Genomic DNA, 18,888 nt, shown 5'->3' with positions numbered 1-18,888 from the left:
TATGGACTGAGAAGAAAATATCTGCAAATGATGTGACTGGCATGGGATTACTCTCTGAAATAAACAAACAGCTAAATATCAAAAAAGCAAACAATGCAATCAGTAAATGGGTGGAATATCTATAGAGACATTTCTCCAAAGGAGACATTCAGATGTCCAACAGGCACATGAAAAGATGATCAATATTGCTAAGTATCAGAGGAAATAAACATCAAAACTATAATGAGGTATCACCTGACACCAGTCAGAACGGTCAACAAAAAGTCTACGAATAATAAATGCTGGAGAGGATGTGGAGTAAAGGAAACCATCCTACACTGTTGTTGGGAATGTAAACTGATGCAGCCGTAATGGAGAACAGTATGGAGGATTCTCATAAAAACTAACAATTAGTATTGCCATATTATCCAGCAATCCCACTCGTGGGCATATATCAGGAGAAAACCTAATTTGAAAAGATACATTCACCTCAGTGTTCACTACAGCATTATTTAATGTAATAGCCAAGACATGGGAATAACCTAAAGGTCCATTGACAGATGCATGGATATGGATGTTGTGATACACACACACACACACACACACACACACACACACACACATATACACATAATGAAATACTACTCAGCCACGGAAAAGAATGAAATAATGCCATTTGCAGTAACACAGATGGAATGAGAGATTATCATACTAAGTGAAGTAAATCAGACAGAAAAATACAAATATCATATCATTTATGTGTGGAATCTAAAAAATACAAATGAATTTATTTACAAAATAGACTCACAAACATAGAAAACAAACATGGTTACCAAAGGAGAAAGGTTGGGGGGAGGGACCAACTGTGAGTTTTTGAGTAACATATATATACTACTAAATATATATGATTTTTCCAGTAGTCATGTATGGATGTGAGGGTTGGACCATAAAGAAAGCTGAGCACCGAAGAATTGATGCTTTTGAACTGTGGTGTTGGAGAATACTCTTGAGAGTCCCTTGGACTGCAAGGAGATCAAACCAGTCAATCCTAAGGGAAATCAGTCCTGAATGTTCATTGGAAGGATGGATGCTGAAGCTGTAGCTCCAATACTTTGTCCGCTTGATGTGAAAAACTGACTCATTGGAAAACACTCTGGTGATGGTGAAGACTGAAGGCCGGAGGAGAAGGGGATGACGGAGGATGAGGTGGTTGGATGGCATCACTGACTTGATGGATATGAGTTTGAGCAAGCTCTGGGAATTGGTGATGGACAGGGAAGCCTGGGGTTCTGCAGTCCATGGGAATGCAAAGAGTCCGATATGACTGAGTGACTCAACTAAACTGATTTATAAAATAGATAAACATAAGGACCAACTTTATAGCACAATGAATTATACTAAATATTTTGTAACAACCTATATGGGAAAATAATTTATAAAGAATAAATACACGTATATGTTTATGTAGAACTGAGTCCCTTTGCTGTTCATGTAAATCTAATCTAAAATTGTAAATCAACTGTATCTGAATTTAAAAAAGGAATAAAACATCCAAATTGCAAGAGGAGTAAAATTGTCATTACTTACAGATGCTGCTGCTGCTGCTAAGTCACTTCAGTCGTGTCCGACTCTGTGTGACCCCACAGATGGCAGCCCACCAGGGTCCCCCGTCCCTGGGATTCTCCAGGCAAGAACACTGGAGTAGGCTGCCATTTCCTTCTCCAGTGCGTGAAAGTGAAAAGTGAAAGTGAAGTCACTCAGTCGTGTCCGACTCTTAGTGACCCCATGGACTGCAGCCCCCCAGGCTCCTCTGTCCATGGGATTTTCCAGGCAAGAGTACTGGAGTGGGGTGCCATAGCCTTCTCCAACTTGCAGATGACATGACATTAAATGGAGAAAACTTATAAATGCTACCAGAACTAGCAAATAAGTTTATTAGTAAAGTTGCAGCATCCAAGATTAATATACAGAAATCTGCTGCTTTTCTATACATTAATAATAATAATCATTTAGAAAGAAGAAGCAATAAAATATTCCAATTTAAAATCACATTAAAAAGAATAAAATGTCTAGGAATAAACTTAACCAGGGAGGTGAAAGATCTATACTCTGAAAAGTATAAAACACTGATGTAGGAAATAATGATTTATACTTTTCAGAGTATATATTATTCCAGAGAAAACATACAGATGGCCAACAAACACATGAAAAGATGCTCAACATCACTCATTATCAGTTCAGTTCAGTCACTCAGTCATGTCCGACTCTTTGTGACCCCATGAATTGCAGCACGCCAGGCCTCCCTGTCCATCACAATCACTCAGAGTTCACTCAAACTCACATCCATCGAGTTGGTGATGCCATCCAGCCATCTCATCCTCTTTCGTCCCCTTTTCTGCCTGCCCCCAATCCCTTCCAGCATCAGAGTCTTTTCCAGTGAGTCAACTCCTTGGCATGAGGTGGCCAAAGTACTGGAGTTTCAGCTTTAGCATCATTCCTTCCAAAGAACACCCAGGACTGATCTCCTTTAGAATGGACTGGTTGGATTTCCTTGCAGTCCAAGGGACTCTCAAGAGTCTTCTCCAACACCACGGTTCAAAAGCATCAATTCTTCTGCACTCAGCCTTCTTCACAGTCCAACTCTCACATCCATACATGACCACTGGAAAAACCATAGCCTTGACTAGATGGACCTTTGTTGGCAAAGTAATGTCTCTGCTTTTCAATATGCTACATAGGTTGGTCATAACTTTCCTTCCAAGGAGTAAGCGTCTTTTAATTTCATGGCTGCAGTCACCATCTGCAGTGATTGTGGAGCCCCCCAAAAATAAAGTCTGACACTGTTTCTACTGTTTCCCCATCTATTTCCCATGAAGTGATGGGACCAGATGCCATGATCTTAGTTTTCTGAATGTTGAGCTTTAAGCCAATTTTTTCACTCTCCTCTTTCACTTTCATCAAGAGGCTTTTTAGTTCCTCTTCACTTTCTGCCATAAGGGTGGTGGTCATCTGCATACGTGAGGTTATGGCTATTTCTCCTGGCAATCTTGATGCTAGCTTGTGCTTCCTCCAGCCCAGCTTTCCTCATGATGTACTCTGCATATAAGTTAAATAAGCAGGGTGACAATATACAGCCTTGATGTACTTCTTTTCCTATTTGGAACCAGTCTGTTGTTCCATGCCCAGTTCTATCTGTTGCTTCCTGACCTGCATATAGGTTTCTCAAGAGGAAGGTCAGGTGGTCTGGTATTCCCATCTCTTTCAGAATTTTCCACAGTTTATTGTGATCCACACAGTCAAAGGCTTTGCCATAGTCAATAAAGCAGAAATAGATGTTTTTCTGGAACCGTCTGGCATTTTCCATGATACAGCGGATGTTGGCAATTTGATCTCTGGTTCCTCTGCCTTTTCTAAATCCAGCTTGAACATCTGGAAGTTCACGGTTCACACACTGCTGAAACCTGGCTTGGAGAATTTTGAGCATTACTTTACTAGCGTGTGACATGAGTGCAACTGTGCGGTAGTTTGAGCATTCTTTGGCATTGCCTTTCTTTGGGATTGGAATGAAAACTGACGTTTTCCAGTCCTGTGGCCACTGCTGAGTTTCCCAAATTTGCTGGCATATTGAGTGCAGCACTTTCACAGCATCATCTTTCAGGATTTGAAATAGCTCAACTGGAATTCCATCACCTCCACTAGCTTTGTTCATAGTGATGCTTTCTAAGGCCCACTTGACTTCACATTCCGGGATGTCTGGCTCTAGGTGAGTGATCGCACCATCGTGATTATCTTGGTTGTGAAGATATTTTTTGTGCAGTTCTTCTGTGTATTCTTGACACCTCTTCTTAATATCTTCTGCTTCTGTTAGGTCCATACCATTTCTGTCCTTTATGGAGTCCATCTTTGCATGAAATTTCCCTTGGTATATCTAATTTTCTTGAAGAGATCTCTAGTGTTTCCCATTCTGTTGTTTTCCTCTATTTCTTTGCATTGATCGCTGAGGAAGGCTTTCTTATCTATTCTTGCTATTCTTTGGAACTCTGCATTCAGATGTTTATATCTTTCCTTTTCTCCTTTGCTTTTCAGTTCCCTTCTTTTCACAGCTATTTGTAAGGCCTCTTCAGACAGCCATTTTGCTTTTTTGCATTTCTTTTCCATGGGGATGGTCTTGATCCCTGTCTCCTGTACAATGTCACGAACCTCAGTCCATAGTTCATCAGGCACTCATCTATCAGATCTAGTCCTTTAAATCTGTTTCTCACTTCCACTGTATAATCATAAGGGATTTTATTTAGGTCATACCTGAATGGTCTAGTGGTTTTCCCTACTTTCTTCAATTTAATTCTGAATTTGGAAATAAGGAGCTCATGATTGGAGCCACAGTCAGCTCCCTGTCTTGTTTTTGCTGACTGTATACAGCTTCTCCATCTTTGGCTGGAAAGAATATAATCAATCTGATTTCCGTGTTGACCATCTGGTGAAGTCCATGTGTAGTCTTCTCTTGTGTTGTTGGAAGAGGGTGTTTGCTATGACCAGTGCATTCTCTTGGCAAAACTATTAGAGATATCATTATCAAAGAAATGCAAATTAAAACCACAATGAGATACCATTTCACGCCAGTCAGAATGGCTGCTATCCAAAAGTCTACAAGCAATAAATGCTGGAGAGAGTGTGGAGAAAAGAGCACCCTCTTACACTGTTGGTGGGAATGCAAACTAGTACAGACACTCTGGAGAACAGTGTGGACATTCCTTAAAAAAGTGGAAATAGAACTGCCATATGACCCAGCAATCCCAGTGCTGGGCATACACACCAAGGAAACCAGAAATGAAAGAGACATGTGTACCCCAATGTTCATCACAGCACTGTTTATAATAGCCAATACATGGAAGCAACCTAGATGCCCATCAGCAGATGAATGGATAAGAAAGCTTTGGTACATATACACAATGGAGTATTACTCAGTCATTAAAAATAATACATTTGAATCAGTTCTAATGAGGTGGATGATACTGGACCGTATTATACAGAGTGAAGTAAGCCAGAAAGAAAAACACCAATACAGTATACTAATGCATATATATGGAATTTATAAAGATGGTAATGATAACCCTGTATGCGAGACAGTAAAAGAGACGCAGATGTATAGAACAGTCTTTTGGACTCTGTGGGAGAGGGCGAGGGTGGGATAATTTGGGAGAATGGCATTGAAACATGTATATTATCATATGTGAAACGAATCTCCAGTCCAGGTTTGATGCAGGATATAGGATGCTCGGGGCTGGTGCACTGTGATGACCCAGAGGGATGGTATGGGGAGGGAGGTGGGAGTGGGGTTCAGGATGGGGAACACGTGTACACCCATGGTGGATTCATGTTGATGTATGGCAAAACCAATACAATATTGTAAAGTAATTAGCCTCCAATGAAAGTAAATAAATTTATATTAAAAAAAGACATGAAGATATCCTTTATCCTTAAACTGAAATAATTATTATTATTATAATTTCCATACTACCCAAAGTAATACCTATAGTTAATATAATTCCTATATTCCTATCAAAATACCCATGACATTCCTCAGAGAACTAAAACAAATAACCCTAAAATTTGTATGGCACTGGAAAAGATCTCCAACTGCCAAAGCAATCTTGAGAAAAAATTACAAAGCTGTCGATATCATGCTCCCTGGTACAAAGTAAAAAGTACAAACCTACAATAATCAAAACATTATGGTACTGGTACAACAGACACACAGATCATTGGAAAATAACATAGCCCAGAAGTAAACTGATGCACATATAGTCAATTAATCTCCAATAAAGAAGGCAAGACAATACAGTGGGAAAAAGATAATTTCATCAATAAAACATGATGTGAAAACTAAATAATTACATGCACAAAAATCAAACTGGACTACTTCCTCACACCATATACAAAAATAAACTAAAAATGGATTATATAATTAAGACCTGAAACCATAAAATTTCTAGAAGAAAACATAAGCAGTAAACTCTTTGAAATCAAACTTAGCAATATTTTTTGAACATGTCTTCCTCAGGAAAGAGAAACAAAACCAAAAATAAACAACTTGGAGGACATCAAACTAAAGAAAAAGCTTTTGCATAGCAAAGGAAACTATCAAGCAAACAAAAAGGAAGCCTACTGAATGGAAGAAGATACTTGTAAATAATATGACTGATAAGGAGTTAATATCCAAAATGTACAAATAAATCATGTACTCAACATCAAAAAAAAAAAAAAACAACCTAATTAAGAAATGGACAGAGGACCTAAATAGACATTTTTCCAAAGACCTATAGATGGACAGCAGATGAATGAAAAGATGCTCAACATCACTAATGACCAAGGAAATGAAAATCAAACCAACTGAGATAGCACTACACATCTATCAGAATGTTTATTAACAAAAAAAACAACAAACAACTTGCTGGCAAGAATATGGAGAGGAGGGAATCCTCATGCAATGTCAGTATGATTGTAAATTGGTATAGCCACAAAGGAAAACAGTATTAAGGTTCCTCAAAAAATTAAAAATAGAACTGCCACATGATCCAGCAATTTTATCTGTGTATTTACCTGAGGAGAACAAAAACACTAATTCAAAAATGTATATACATTCCAATGTTCTCTGCAGCAATTTTTACAATAACCAACATATGGAAGCAGCCTACATGTCCATCAATGACAAATGCATATAGATGTGTATCCCTAGAGGAGGGCATGACAATCCACTCCATACTCTTGTCAGGAAAATTCCATGGACAACGGAGCCTGGTAGGCTATAGTCAATGAGGTTGCAAATAGTCAGACATGACTAAAGTGATTGAGTGCATAGATGTGTGTGTGTGTGTGTGTGTGTATACATATAGTCAATGGAACATTAATATACCATTATAAAAACTTGGCCATTTGCAAAAATATGAGTGGGTCTACAAGGTACTATGCTAAGTGGAATAAGTCAGAGAAAAACAAATACAACGTGATCTCACTTTTATGTGGACTCTAAAACAGAAAATAAATGAACACATATAACAAAACATAAATGGTATTACAGATACAAAGAACAAACAGGTATTTGTGAAAAAGGAGGTGTGTATGGTGAATAAATAGGTAAGGAAGATTAACAGGCACAAACTTCTAGTTGTGAAATAAGTGAATCATGGGTATGAAATGTACAGTGTGGGAAATATAGTCAATCTTTTGTTACATATTGTACCTAGACTTATCATGCTGGTCAGTTTGAAATGTACATAAATACCAAATCACCATGTTGTGTAACAGGAACCAACACAATCCTGCAGGTCAATTATATTTCAAAAATAAAAAAAAAAAAAGAAAAAGAGATCAGATTTATGGTTACCAAAAGCAGGGTGTGGGAGAAACAGAATCAGATGCAGTAGCCAAAAGTAAAAACTTCTAGTTATAAGTAAGTACTAGAGATGCAATATTCAACATAAGTATAATTAAAATGCTGTATGTTATATATGAAAGTTACAATAAATTCTAAGAATTCTCATTATAAGGGAAAAATTGCTTTTCATTTGTTATTTTTGTATCTATACGAGATGATGAATATTTACTAAACTTATTATGACAACAATCATGATGTGCATAAGTCAAAATTATGTTGTATACCTTAAATGCACACAGTACTGTATGTTGTTTATCTGAAAAAATTGGAAATTAAAAAAAAATAAAGAAAGAAATGAAAATCTAGAATTTTATACAGAGTGAATGTATCTTTCAATAACAATGTGAAAAATTACCAGGGATTAAGCAGGTCATTTCATTGGTATGGAGATTCCTTTAAAAACTAGGAATAAAACCACTATATGACACAGCAATCTCACTCCTAGGCATATACCCTGAGGAAACCAAAATTGAAAAAGACACATGTATTCCATTGTTCATTGCAGCACTACTTACAATAGCTAGAACATGGAAGCAACCTAGATGTGCATCAACAGAAAATGGATAAAGAGTTTGTGGTACATATACACAATGGAATATTACTCAGTCATAAAAAGGAACACGTTTGAGTCAGTTCTGATGAGGTGGATGAACCTAGAACCTATGATACAGAGTGAAGTAAGTCAGAAAGAGAAAGATAAATATCATATGCTAACACATATATACGGAATCTAGAAGAATGGTACTGAAGAACTTCTTTACAGGGCAGCAATGAAGAAACAGACATAGAAAATAGACTTATAGACATGGGGAAAGGGGAGGAGAGAGTGAGATGTATGGAAAGAGTAACATGGAAAATTATATTACCATATGTAAAATACATAGCCGGCGGGAATTTCCTATATGGCTCAGGAAAATCAAACTCAACAGGAATTTGCTGTATGGCTCAGGAAACTGTATCAACCTACAAGGGTGGGATGCAGAGGGAGGAGATGGGAGGGAGTTTCAAAAGGGAGGGGATATATGTATGCTGCTGCTGCTGCTAAGTCGCTTCAGTCGTGTCCAACTCTGTGAGGCTCCATAGACGGTAGCCCACTAGGCTCCCCCGTCCCTGGGATTCTCCAGGCAAGAACACTGGAGTGGGTATATGTATACCTATGGCTGACTCATGTTGAGGTATGACAGAAAACAACAAAAATTCTGTAAAGCAATTATCCTTCAATTAAAAAAATTAAAATAAGAAGGTCATTTCATAATGATAAAGAGGAATAGACAAGTTATATAGAGGTCAATTTTATAAACAATTTACATACCTAAAAACAGAGCTTCAAAATATATGAAGCAAAAACTGATAAATCTGCAAAGAGAAATAGATCAGTCCATAATTATGACTAAAATATGGAAGTATACATCACAACAGCATCTATAGACATTAACAGATTAGTGAGATAATATGAAACACTTTATGACATTCTACTCAATAATGGAATATTACTCAGCAGTGGCCACAGGACTGGAAAAGGTCAGTTTTTGTTTCAATCCCAAAGAAAGGCAATGCCAAAGAATGCTCAAACTACTGCACAATTGCATTCATCTCACACACTAGCAAAGTAATACTTGAAATTCTCCAGTCTATGCTTCAACAGTATGAAAACCAAGAACTACTAGATGCTCAAGATGGATTTAGAAAAGGCAGAGGAACCAGAAATCAAATTGCCAACATCCACTGGATATAGAAAAAGCAAGGGAATTCCAGAAAAATATCTACTTCTGCTTTACTGACTATGCCAAAGCCTTTGACTGTGTGGATCACAACAAACTGTGGAAAATTCTTCAAGAGAAGGGAATACCAGACCACCTGACCTGCCTCCCGAGAAATTGGTATGCAGGTCAAGAAACAACAGTTAGAACCAGACAGGAAACAACCCACTGGTTCCAAATCGGAAAAGGAGTACATCAAGGCTGTATATTGTCACCCTGATTATTTAACTTATACGCAGAGTACATCATGAGAAATGCTGGATTGGATGAGGCACAAGCTGGAATCAAGATTACTGGAAGAAATATCTATAACCTCAGATATGCAGATGAAACCACCCTTATGGCAGAAAGTGAAGAAGAACTAAAGAGCCTCCTGATGCAAGTCAAGAGGAAAGTGAAAAATGTGGCTTCAAACTCAGCATTCAGAATACTAAGATTATGGCATCTGGTCTCATCAGTTCATAGCCAACAGATGGGGCGACAGTGGAAACAGTGGCAGACTTTATTTCTTTGGGCTCCACAATCACTGCAGATGGTGAATGCACCCATGAAATTAAAAGACGCTTGCTCCTTGGAAGAAAAGTTATGACCAAACTAGATAGCATATTAAAAAGCAGAGACATTACTTTGCCAACAAAGTTCACCCAGTCAAAGCTATGGTTTTTCCTATAGTCATGTATGGATGTGAGAGCTGGACTATAAAGAAAGCTGAGTGCCAAAGAATTGATGCTCTTGAACTGTGGTGTTGGAGAAGACTCTTGAGAGTCCCTTGGACAGCAAGCAGATCCAACCAGTCCATCCTAAAGAAAATCAGTCCTGAATATTCATTGGAAGGACTGATGCTGAAGCTGAAACTCCAATACTTTGGCCATCTGATATGAAGAACTGACTCATTGGAAAAAACCCTGATGCTGAGAAAGATTGAAGGCAGGCGGAGAAGGGGACGATGGAAGATGAGATGATTGGATGGTATCACTGACTCAATGGACTTGAGTTTGAGTAGACTCTGGGAGTTGCTGATGGACAGGGCAGCCTGCCCTGCTGTAGTCCCTGGGGTGGCAGAGTCTGACATGACTGAGCAATAGAACAGAACTGGACTGCACTCAATAATGAACAATTTCCTTGAAAGAAAAAGTATACCAATGCTCAATCAAGGAGAAGTAAATAATTACAAAGGTATTAAAGAAATTGTATTTACAGTTAAAAATCTCCACTAAAAAAACCTCTAAGCCAAGCTGAATTCATTAGTGAAGTATAACTGTAAAATGTACAAAGAAAATCTCATTTAAAATGGAGTCCTGACTATAGGTCATGCTAGTTGGCTTGTCCCGAATTGCAATTTTCTGCCATTCCCAAAATAAACTCATTTTACTGACAATATTACTGGCTTTTCTTTATGGGGTCTTCCTTGTGGCTCAGCTGGTGAAGTATCTGTCTGCAATGTGGGAGATCTGCATTCGATCCTTGGGTTGGGAAGATCCCCTGGAAAAGGGAAAGACTACCCACTCCAGTATTCTGGCCTGGAGAATTCCATGGATTGTGTAGTCCATGGGGTCGCAAAGAGCTGGACATGAAATCAATTCCAATTCTAAATGATTCTTCCAGAATACTGAAGATGAGATAATGTCCTCCAACTCACACAATGAGGCCAGAAAGATATTATAGGGATTCCCAGGTGGCACAGTGGTAAAGAATCTGCCTGCCAATACAAGAGATGCAAGAAATGTGAGTTTGATACTTGGGTCAGAAGATCTCCCAGAGTAGGAAATGGCAACCCACTCCAGTATTATTGCCTGGAAATTTTCATGAACAGAGGAGCCTGGCAGGCTGTAGTCCATGGGGTTGCAGAGTTGGACATGACTGAACACACACACACACACTCTGGAAGATATTACAAGAAAACTACAAACCAAATCCCTCATGAATGTAAATATAAAAATTATAAACAAAAATTTAGCAAATAAAACTCAGCTATGTGTGTAAAGTCATGTTATATATAAAAAGAATAATATGTCATAACCAAGTCTTGTTTACCTTGGGAAAACAAGGTTAGTTTAACAATTGAGAATAAATGTAATTATAAATGTAGTAATAAAAACACAAAAAAACATGCAATCTCTCTCAATAGATAAAGAAAAACATTTGACAGAATTCAACAACTATCTCTAACAAAAAATGTTCATCAAACAGGAGAGAATGGAACTTCCTCAACCTAATTAAAAGCATCTATGTAAAACTTCCCTGGTGGCTCAGAGGTTAAAGCATCTGCCTGGAATGCAGGAGACCTGGGTTTGATCCCTGAGTTGGGAAGATCCCCTGGAGAAGGCAATGGCAACCCACTCCAATACTCTTGCCTGGAGAATCCCATGGAAGGAGGAACCTGGTAGGCTATACAGTACATGGGGTCACAAAGAGTCAGACACCACTGAGCGAGTTCACTCACTCACTCATGTAAAACTACAGCCAACATCATACTTAAAGCGTAAAAAAAGTGTATGATTTCCATCAAGCTCAGGAATAAATAAGACAGTCCATCCTCTTCACTTCTATAACACTATACTGTAAGTTTTAGCCATTGAAAATAAAATACATCCAAATGAGAAAGCAGTAAAACTATTCACGAATGACATGACTGTTTATGTTGAAAAAATGTTGAAATCTATAAAAAAGAAACTTAGTAGAATGAGTGACTTTTATCAAAGTTGTAGTATACAAGATCAAAATAAAACACAATACTGTACAGCAATTATCCTCCAATTAAAAATAAAAAACAATTGTATTTCTACATACTAGCAGCAGAAAAATTGCAACATGAAATTTAAAATCAATGCTATTTACAATAATAGGAAAAATAGGAAATATAAAATATACAAAAAAAGATGTGTAAGATTTGTACACTGCAAACTATAAAACACTAATGAAATTAAAGAAGGCATAACTGGAAAGAGATACCATGTTCATGCATCAGAAGACTCAGTGTTGGTAAAATGTCAATTCTCCCTGAATTGATTTATATATTCAACCCCATTTCAATCAAAATCCTAAAAGTCTTTTTTGGTAGAAAGTGAAAAGCTGACTACAAAATTCATAAAGAAAAGCAAAGGACCCAGTTCAAAACAACTCTGAATAAGTTGAAAACAGCTGGCTGACTAATAGTATCTAACTTCAAAACTTAATTATAAAGAAACAGTAATGAAGGCAGTGTGGTAATGGAGTAATGACAGGCAAATAGGTTAATGGAACACAGTAGAAAGTATATAAATAGAATCATACATATCCGGGCAGCTGATTTTTGGTCAAGATACAAATGTAATTCCATAGAAAACGGATAGTATTTTCAACAAATGTTGCTAGAATAATTGGGTGTCAGTATGAAAAAATTAGTTTTGAACCATATATTGCACCAAATACAAATATTAAATCAAAATAGATCATAGATTTAAATGTAAAACTTAAAAATATAAAACTTCTAAAAGAAAACACAGGGAAAAACCTTGAAATTTTAGGCAAGGCAAACATTTCTTAGTTATAACACCATAAACAGAATACAGAGCAGGAAAAAAAAATTTTAACACTGTCTTTACCAACATTAGAAATGTCTTCCTGTTAAAACACAATTAGGAGAATTAAATGACAATTTATAGACGCAGAGAAAAAAATCCACAAGGCATAGCTCTGATAATGGACTTCCATCTAGAATATTCCCTGGTGGCTCAGACAGTAAAGTGTCTGCCTACAATGCAGGAGACCCAGGTTCAATCCCTGGGTTGGGAAGATCCCCTGGGTAAGGAAATGGCAACCTAACTCCAGCATTTATGCCTGAAAAATCCCATGGATGGAGAATCCTGGTAGGCTACAGTCCATGGGGTTGCAAAGAGTCAGACACAACTGAGCAATTTCACTTTCTTTCTTTTCTCAAAACTCAATAATAAGAAAATGAACCAAGTAAAAAAAGGGATATAAAATATTTCAACAGACAATTCAGAAAATATAAATGGATGGAAAATAAGCACATTAAAAATGCTTAACATTAGTTACTAAGGAATTACAAATTAAAATAATATGAGATATTATTACACACATTTTAAAATAGCTAAAATTAAAAAGAATGATCATATCAAGTGTTGGTATGGATATTGAAGAACTAAAATTCTCATACACTACTGTTGGGAATGTATCAATAAAATGGTACAGGAACTGGAAAACAGCTTGACGGTATACTTGAAAGTTAAATATATGACACACTCACTCTAACCCTCAGTATTTTTACAAAAATGAAAGGCATGAATCCATGTAAACACTGCCACATGGATATTCACTGCAGCTTTACTGGTAATATCACAAAACTGGCAACAACTCAAATATCCATCAACGGGTAAACAGACAACCTGTCCTGTATCCACACAATGGATATTTGATGTAAACTAACAAACCATTGACACACTCCAACAACATGGATGAATGTAAAAATAATTATGAAAGAAAGAAACAAAAAAGACTACATGCTGTAGGATTTCATTTACACGCACCTCAAGAAAACTTAAACTAACCTGAAGTGTCAGACAGTAGGTTTTTGGCTGCCAGTGAATGAGGGGCAGGGGATTGTGAGTTCATATGTGGAGATATACAATAGGTTGTCTATCCATGTACTTGTTGCTGGACATTTGGGTTCCTGGTATAGATGAACTTATTTGCAAAGCAGAAATAGAGACAAAGAAATAGAAAACAAAACCTATACAGATCAAGGGGGTAAGGGTCATGGAATCAACTGGGATACTAAGATTGACATACATACACTAATATGTATTAAACAGATAACTAATGAGAACCTCCACCTCAAGGATCACAGCCTTGTCATGGCAAAGGGGCTTTAACAACTCAATGAAGCTATGAGTCATGCCATGCAGGGCCACCCAAGATAGAGGGATCATAGTGAAGAGTTCTGACAAAATGTGGTCCACTGGAGAAGGAAATGGAAACCCACTCTAACATTCATGCTTGGAGAACCACATGGACTGTATGAAAAGGCAAAAAGATATGACCATTTATATCTACTGTGGGCAAGAATCCCTTAGAAGAAATGGAATAGTCCTCATAGTCAACAAGAGAGTCTGAAACACAGTATACTTGGGTGCAGTCTCAAAAAACAATAGAATGATCTTGGTTCATTTCTGATTAAACCATTCAGTATCACAGTAATCCAAGTCTATGCCTCAACCACTGATGCCAAAGAAGCTGAAGTTGACAGTTTCTATAAAGACCTACAACACCTTCTAGAACTAACCCCTAAAAATGATGTCTTTTTCATCACAGGGGATTGGAATGTAAAAGTAGGAAGTCAGGAGATAGTCAAGGGCTTCTCTGGTGGCTCAGTGGTAAAGAATTCACCTGCCAATTGAGGGGGCAGGGGTTCTATTCCTGATCCAGGAAGATCTCACATGCCATGGAGCAACTAAACCCATGCATCACAACTACTGAGCTCCTGCTTTAGAGTCTGGGAGCTGCAACTACTGAAGTCCATGCCCTAGAGCCTGTGCTCTGCAACAAGAGAAGCCACCACAATCAGAAGCCTGCGCGTGGCAACTAGAGAGTGAGCCCCGCATGGTGCAACTACAGAAAAGCCTGCACAGCAATGAAAACCTAGCACAGCCAATAAAAATAAATTTTAAAAAGAGAGATACCCAGAATAAGAGGGAAGTTTGGCCATGGAATACAAAATGAAGCAGGGCAAAGGCTAACAGTTTTGTTAAGAGAACACACTGCTTATAGCAAACACTCTTTTCCAACAGCACAAGAGACAACTCTACACATGGACATCACAAAATGGTCAATAACAAAATCAGACTGATTATGTTGTTTGCAGTTAAAGAAAGAGAAGCTCTATACAATCACTAAAAATAAAAACTGGAGCTGACTGTGACTCAGATCATGAGCTCCTTATTGCAGAATTCAAGCATAAATTGAAGAAAGTAGGGGAAACCACAAGACCATTCAGCTATTGTTGGTGTTATTGAGTCACTCAGTCGGGTCTCTCTTTGTGACCCCATGGACTTCACTGTCTCCCAGAGTTTGCTCAAATTCATGTGCATTGAATTGGGAATGACATGCAACCATCACATCCCTTTGTTGTCCTTCTCTTCCTGCATTCGATCTTTCCCAGCATCAGGGTTTTTTGCCAATGAGTCAGTTCTTTGCATCAGGTGGCCAAAGTATTGGAGCTTCAACTTCAGCATTAGTCCTTCCAATGAATATTCAGGGTTTATTAACTTTAGGATTGATAAGTTTGATCACCTTGCTGTACAGTTCAGTTCAGTTCAGTCATTCAGTCCTGTGCAACTCTCTGCGATCCCATGAATTGCAGCACGCCAGGCCTCCCTGTCCATCACCAACTCCCGGAGTTCACTCAGACTCACGTCCATCGAGTCGGTGATGCCATCCAGCCATTTCATCCTCTGTTGTCCCCTTCTCCTCCTGCTCCCAATCCCTCCAACATCAGAGTCTTTTCCAATGAGTCAATGCTTCGCATGAGGTGGCCAGAGTACTGGAGTTTCAGCTTTAGCATCATTCCTTCCAAAGAACACCCAGGGCTGATCTCCTTTAGAATGGACTGGTTGGATCTCCTTGCAGTCCAAGGGACTCTCAAGAGTCTTCTCCAACACCACAGCTCAAAAGCATCAATTCTTCGGTGCTCAAGTTTCTTCACAGTCCAACTCTCACATCCATACATGACCACTGGAAAAACCATAGCCTTGACTAGACGGGCCTTTGTTGGCAAAGTAATGTCTCTGCTTTTCAATATGCTATCAAGGTTGGTCATAACTTTCCTTACAAGGAACAAGCGTCTTTTAATTTCCTGGCTGCAATCACCACCTGCAGTGATTTTAGAGCCCCCCAAAATAAAGTTTGACACTGTTTCCCCATCTATTTGCCATAAAGTGATGGGACCAGATGCCATGATCTTCGTTTTCTGAATGTTGAGCTTTAAGCCAACTTTTTCACTCTCCACTTTCACTTTTTTTTTTTTTTAATTTTATTTTATTTTTAAACTTTACATAATTGTATTAGTTTTGCCAAATATCAAAATGAATCCGCCACAGGTATACATGCGTTCCTCTTCACTTTCTGCCATAAGGGTGGTGTCATCTGCATATCTGAGGTTATTGAGATTTCTCCCGGCAATCTTGATTCCAGCTTGTGCTTCTTCCAGCCCAGTGTTTCTCATGATGTGCTCTGCATATAAATAAGCAGGGTGACAATATACAGCCTTGATGTACTCCTTTTCCTATTTGGAACCAGTCTGTTGTTCCATGTCCAGTTCTAACTGTTGCTTCCTGACCTGCATATAGGTTTCTCAATTGGCAGGTCAGGTGGTCTGGTATTCCCATTTCTTTCAGAATTTTCCACAGTTTATTGTGATCCACACAGTCAAAGGCTTTGGAGTAGTCAATAAAGCAGAAATAGATGTTTTTCTGGAACCCTTTGGCTTTTTCCATGATCCAGTGGATGTTGGCAATTTGATCTCTGGTTCCTCTGCCTTTCTAAAAGCAGCCTGAACATCTGGAAGTTCACACTTCACATACTGCTGAAGCCTGTCCAAGGGGGTCTCAAAAGTCTTCTCCAGCAACACAGTTCAAAAGCATCAATTCTTTGGCAATTCTTTGGCACTCAGCCTTCTTTATGGTCCAATTCTCACATTCATACATGATTACTGGAAAAGCCATAGCTTTGACTACACAGATTTGTGTCAGCAGTAAAACCTCTGCTTTTTAATATGCTGTCTAGGATTGTCATAGCTTTTCTTCCAAGGAGTAAGCATCATTTAATTTCAAGTCTGCAGTCACTGTCTGCAGTGATTTTGGAGCCCAAGAAAAGAAAGTTTTTACTTATTTATTTTTTTGTTTCCACTGTTTCCATTTTCCCCCCATCTATTAGCCGTGAATTGATGGGACTGGAGGCCATGATGTTAGTTTTTTGAATATTAAGTTTTAAGCTGGCTTTTTCACTCTCCTCTTTCACCTTCATTAAGAGGCTTTTTAGTTCCTCTTCATTTTCTGCCACTAGGGTGGTGTCATCTGCATATCTGAGGTTATTGATGTTTTTCCCAGTAGGTTTGACCTAAATCAAATCCTTTATGATTATACAGTCTAGGTGACAAACACATTCAAAGGATTAGATCTGGTAGAAAGAGTGCCTGAAGAACTACAGATGGAGATTCGTAACACTGTACAGGAGGCAGTGGTCAAAACCATTTCAATGAAAAAGAAACGCTATATGGCAAAGTGGTTCTCTAAGGAGGCTTTATAAATAGTTGAGAAAAGAAGAAAAGTAAAAAGCAAGGAAGAAAGTGAAAGATATACCCAACTGAATTCAGACTTCAGAGAATAGCAAGGAGAGATAAAAAGGCATTCTTAAATGAACAGTGCAAATAAACAGAGGAAAACAATAGAATGGGAAAAACTAGAGATCTCTTCATGAAAATTGAAGATATCATGGGAATATTTCCTATAAGTATGGGCATGATAAAGGACAGAAACTGTAAGGACCAGCTGAAGCAGGAGAGATTAAGAAAAGCTGCCAGGAATACACAGAAGAACTAGACAAAAAAGTCTTAATGACCCAGCTAACCACGATGGCATAGTCACTAACCTAGAGTCAGACATCATGGAGTGTGAAGTCAAGTGGGCCTTAGGAAGCATTACTGAGAACAAAGCTAGTGGACGAGACAGAATTCCAACTGAGCTATTTAAGATCCTAAAAGATGGTGCTGTTAAAGTGCTGCATGTGATATGTCAGCAAATTTGGAAAACTCAGCAGTGGCCACAGGACTGGAAAAGGTCAGTTTTCATTCCAATCTCAAAGAAGGGCAATGCCAAAGAATGTTCAAACCAATGTGCAACTTTGCTCATTTCACATTCTAGCACGTTTTTGCTCAAAATCTTTCAAGCTAGCTTCAGTAGTATGTGAACTTAGAACTTCCAGATGTTCAAGCTGGATTTAGAAAAGGCAGAGGAACCAGAGATCAAATTGCCCAATATTCAATGGATCATGGAGAAAGTAATGGAGTTCCCCCAAAACATCTATTTATGTCTCACTGACTACACTGAAGCCTTTGTGTGGATCACAACAAACTGTGGAAAATTCTTAAGGAGATGGGATTACCAGACCACCTTACACATCTCCTGAGAAACTTATATGCAGATCACAAAGCAGTAGTTAGAACCGGACACAGAACAATGGACTGGTTCAAAATTGGGAAAAGGGTATGACAAGGCTGTACATTGTCACCCTTCTTATTTAATTGATATGCAGAGTACACTGTGTGAAGTGGCAGGCTGGGTGAATCACAAGCTGGAATTAAGATTGCCAGAAGAAATATCAACAACCTCAGATATGTAGATTATACTATCCTAATGACAGGAAGAGGGACTAAAAAGCCTCTTGATGAGGGTGAAAGAGAAGAGCAAAACAGCTGGCTTGAAACTCAACATTTTAAAAAAAAACTAAGTTAATGGCATCTGGTCCCATCACTTCATGGCAAAGAAAAGGGAAAAAAGTGGAAGCAGTGACAGATTCTATTTTCTTGGGCTCCTAAATCACTGTGGATGGTGACTGCAGGAATGAAATTAAAGATACTTGCTTCTTTTAAGGAAAACTATGACAATCCTAGACAGAATATTAAAAAGCAGAGACATCACTTTGCTGACAAAGGTCCAC

At 38.2% G+C, this 18,888-nt stretch overlaps 1 protein-coding gene across 19 annotated transcripts in view; it reads right to left on the bottom strand.

Moving 5' to 3' along the window:
- The window catches only part of RPS6KA6 (ribosomal protein S6 kinase A6), a 200,789-nt gene that overhangs the window by 24,232 nt on the left and 157,669 nt on the right, over positions 1–18,888 (bottom strand). Inside the window, exon 23 of one of the 19 annotated variants that reach the window (XM_024988070.2) lies at positions 8,727–8,770. The exons of the other annotated variants lie outside the window; for them this stretch is intronic. Within the exon in view, the coding sequence (XP_024843838.2) occupies positions 8,741–8,770 (30 nt within the window). The 3' untranslated portion in view covers positions 8,727–8,740. The remainder of the gene's footprint in view (positions 1–8,726; positions 8,771–18,888) is intronic. 19 annotated transcript variants of the gene reach the window in all.

This window comes from Bos taurus, chromosome X, assembly GCF_002263795.3.
Source record: "Bos taurus isolate L1 Dominette 01449 registration number 42190680 breed Hereford chromosome X, ARS-UCD2.0, whole genome shotgun sequence".
NCBI classification, from domain to species: domain Eukaryota; kingdom Metazoa; phylum Chordata; class Mammalia; order Artiodactyla; family Bovidae; genus Bos; species Bos taurus.
This window is presented reverse-complemented; position numbering and strand designations above follow the sequence as displayed.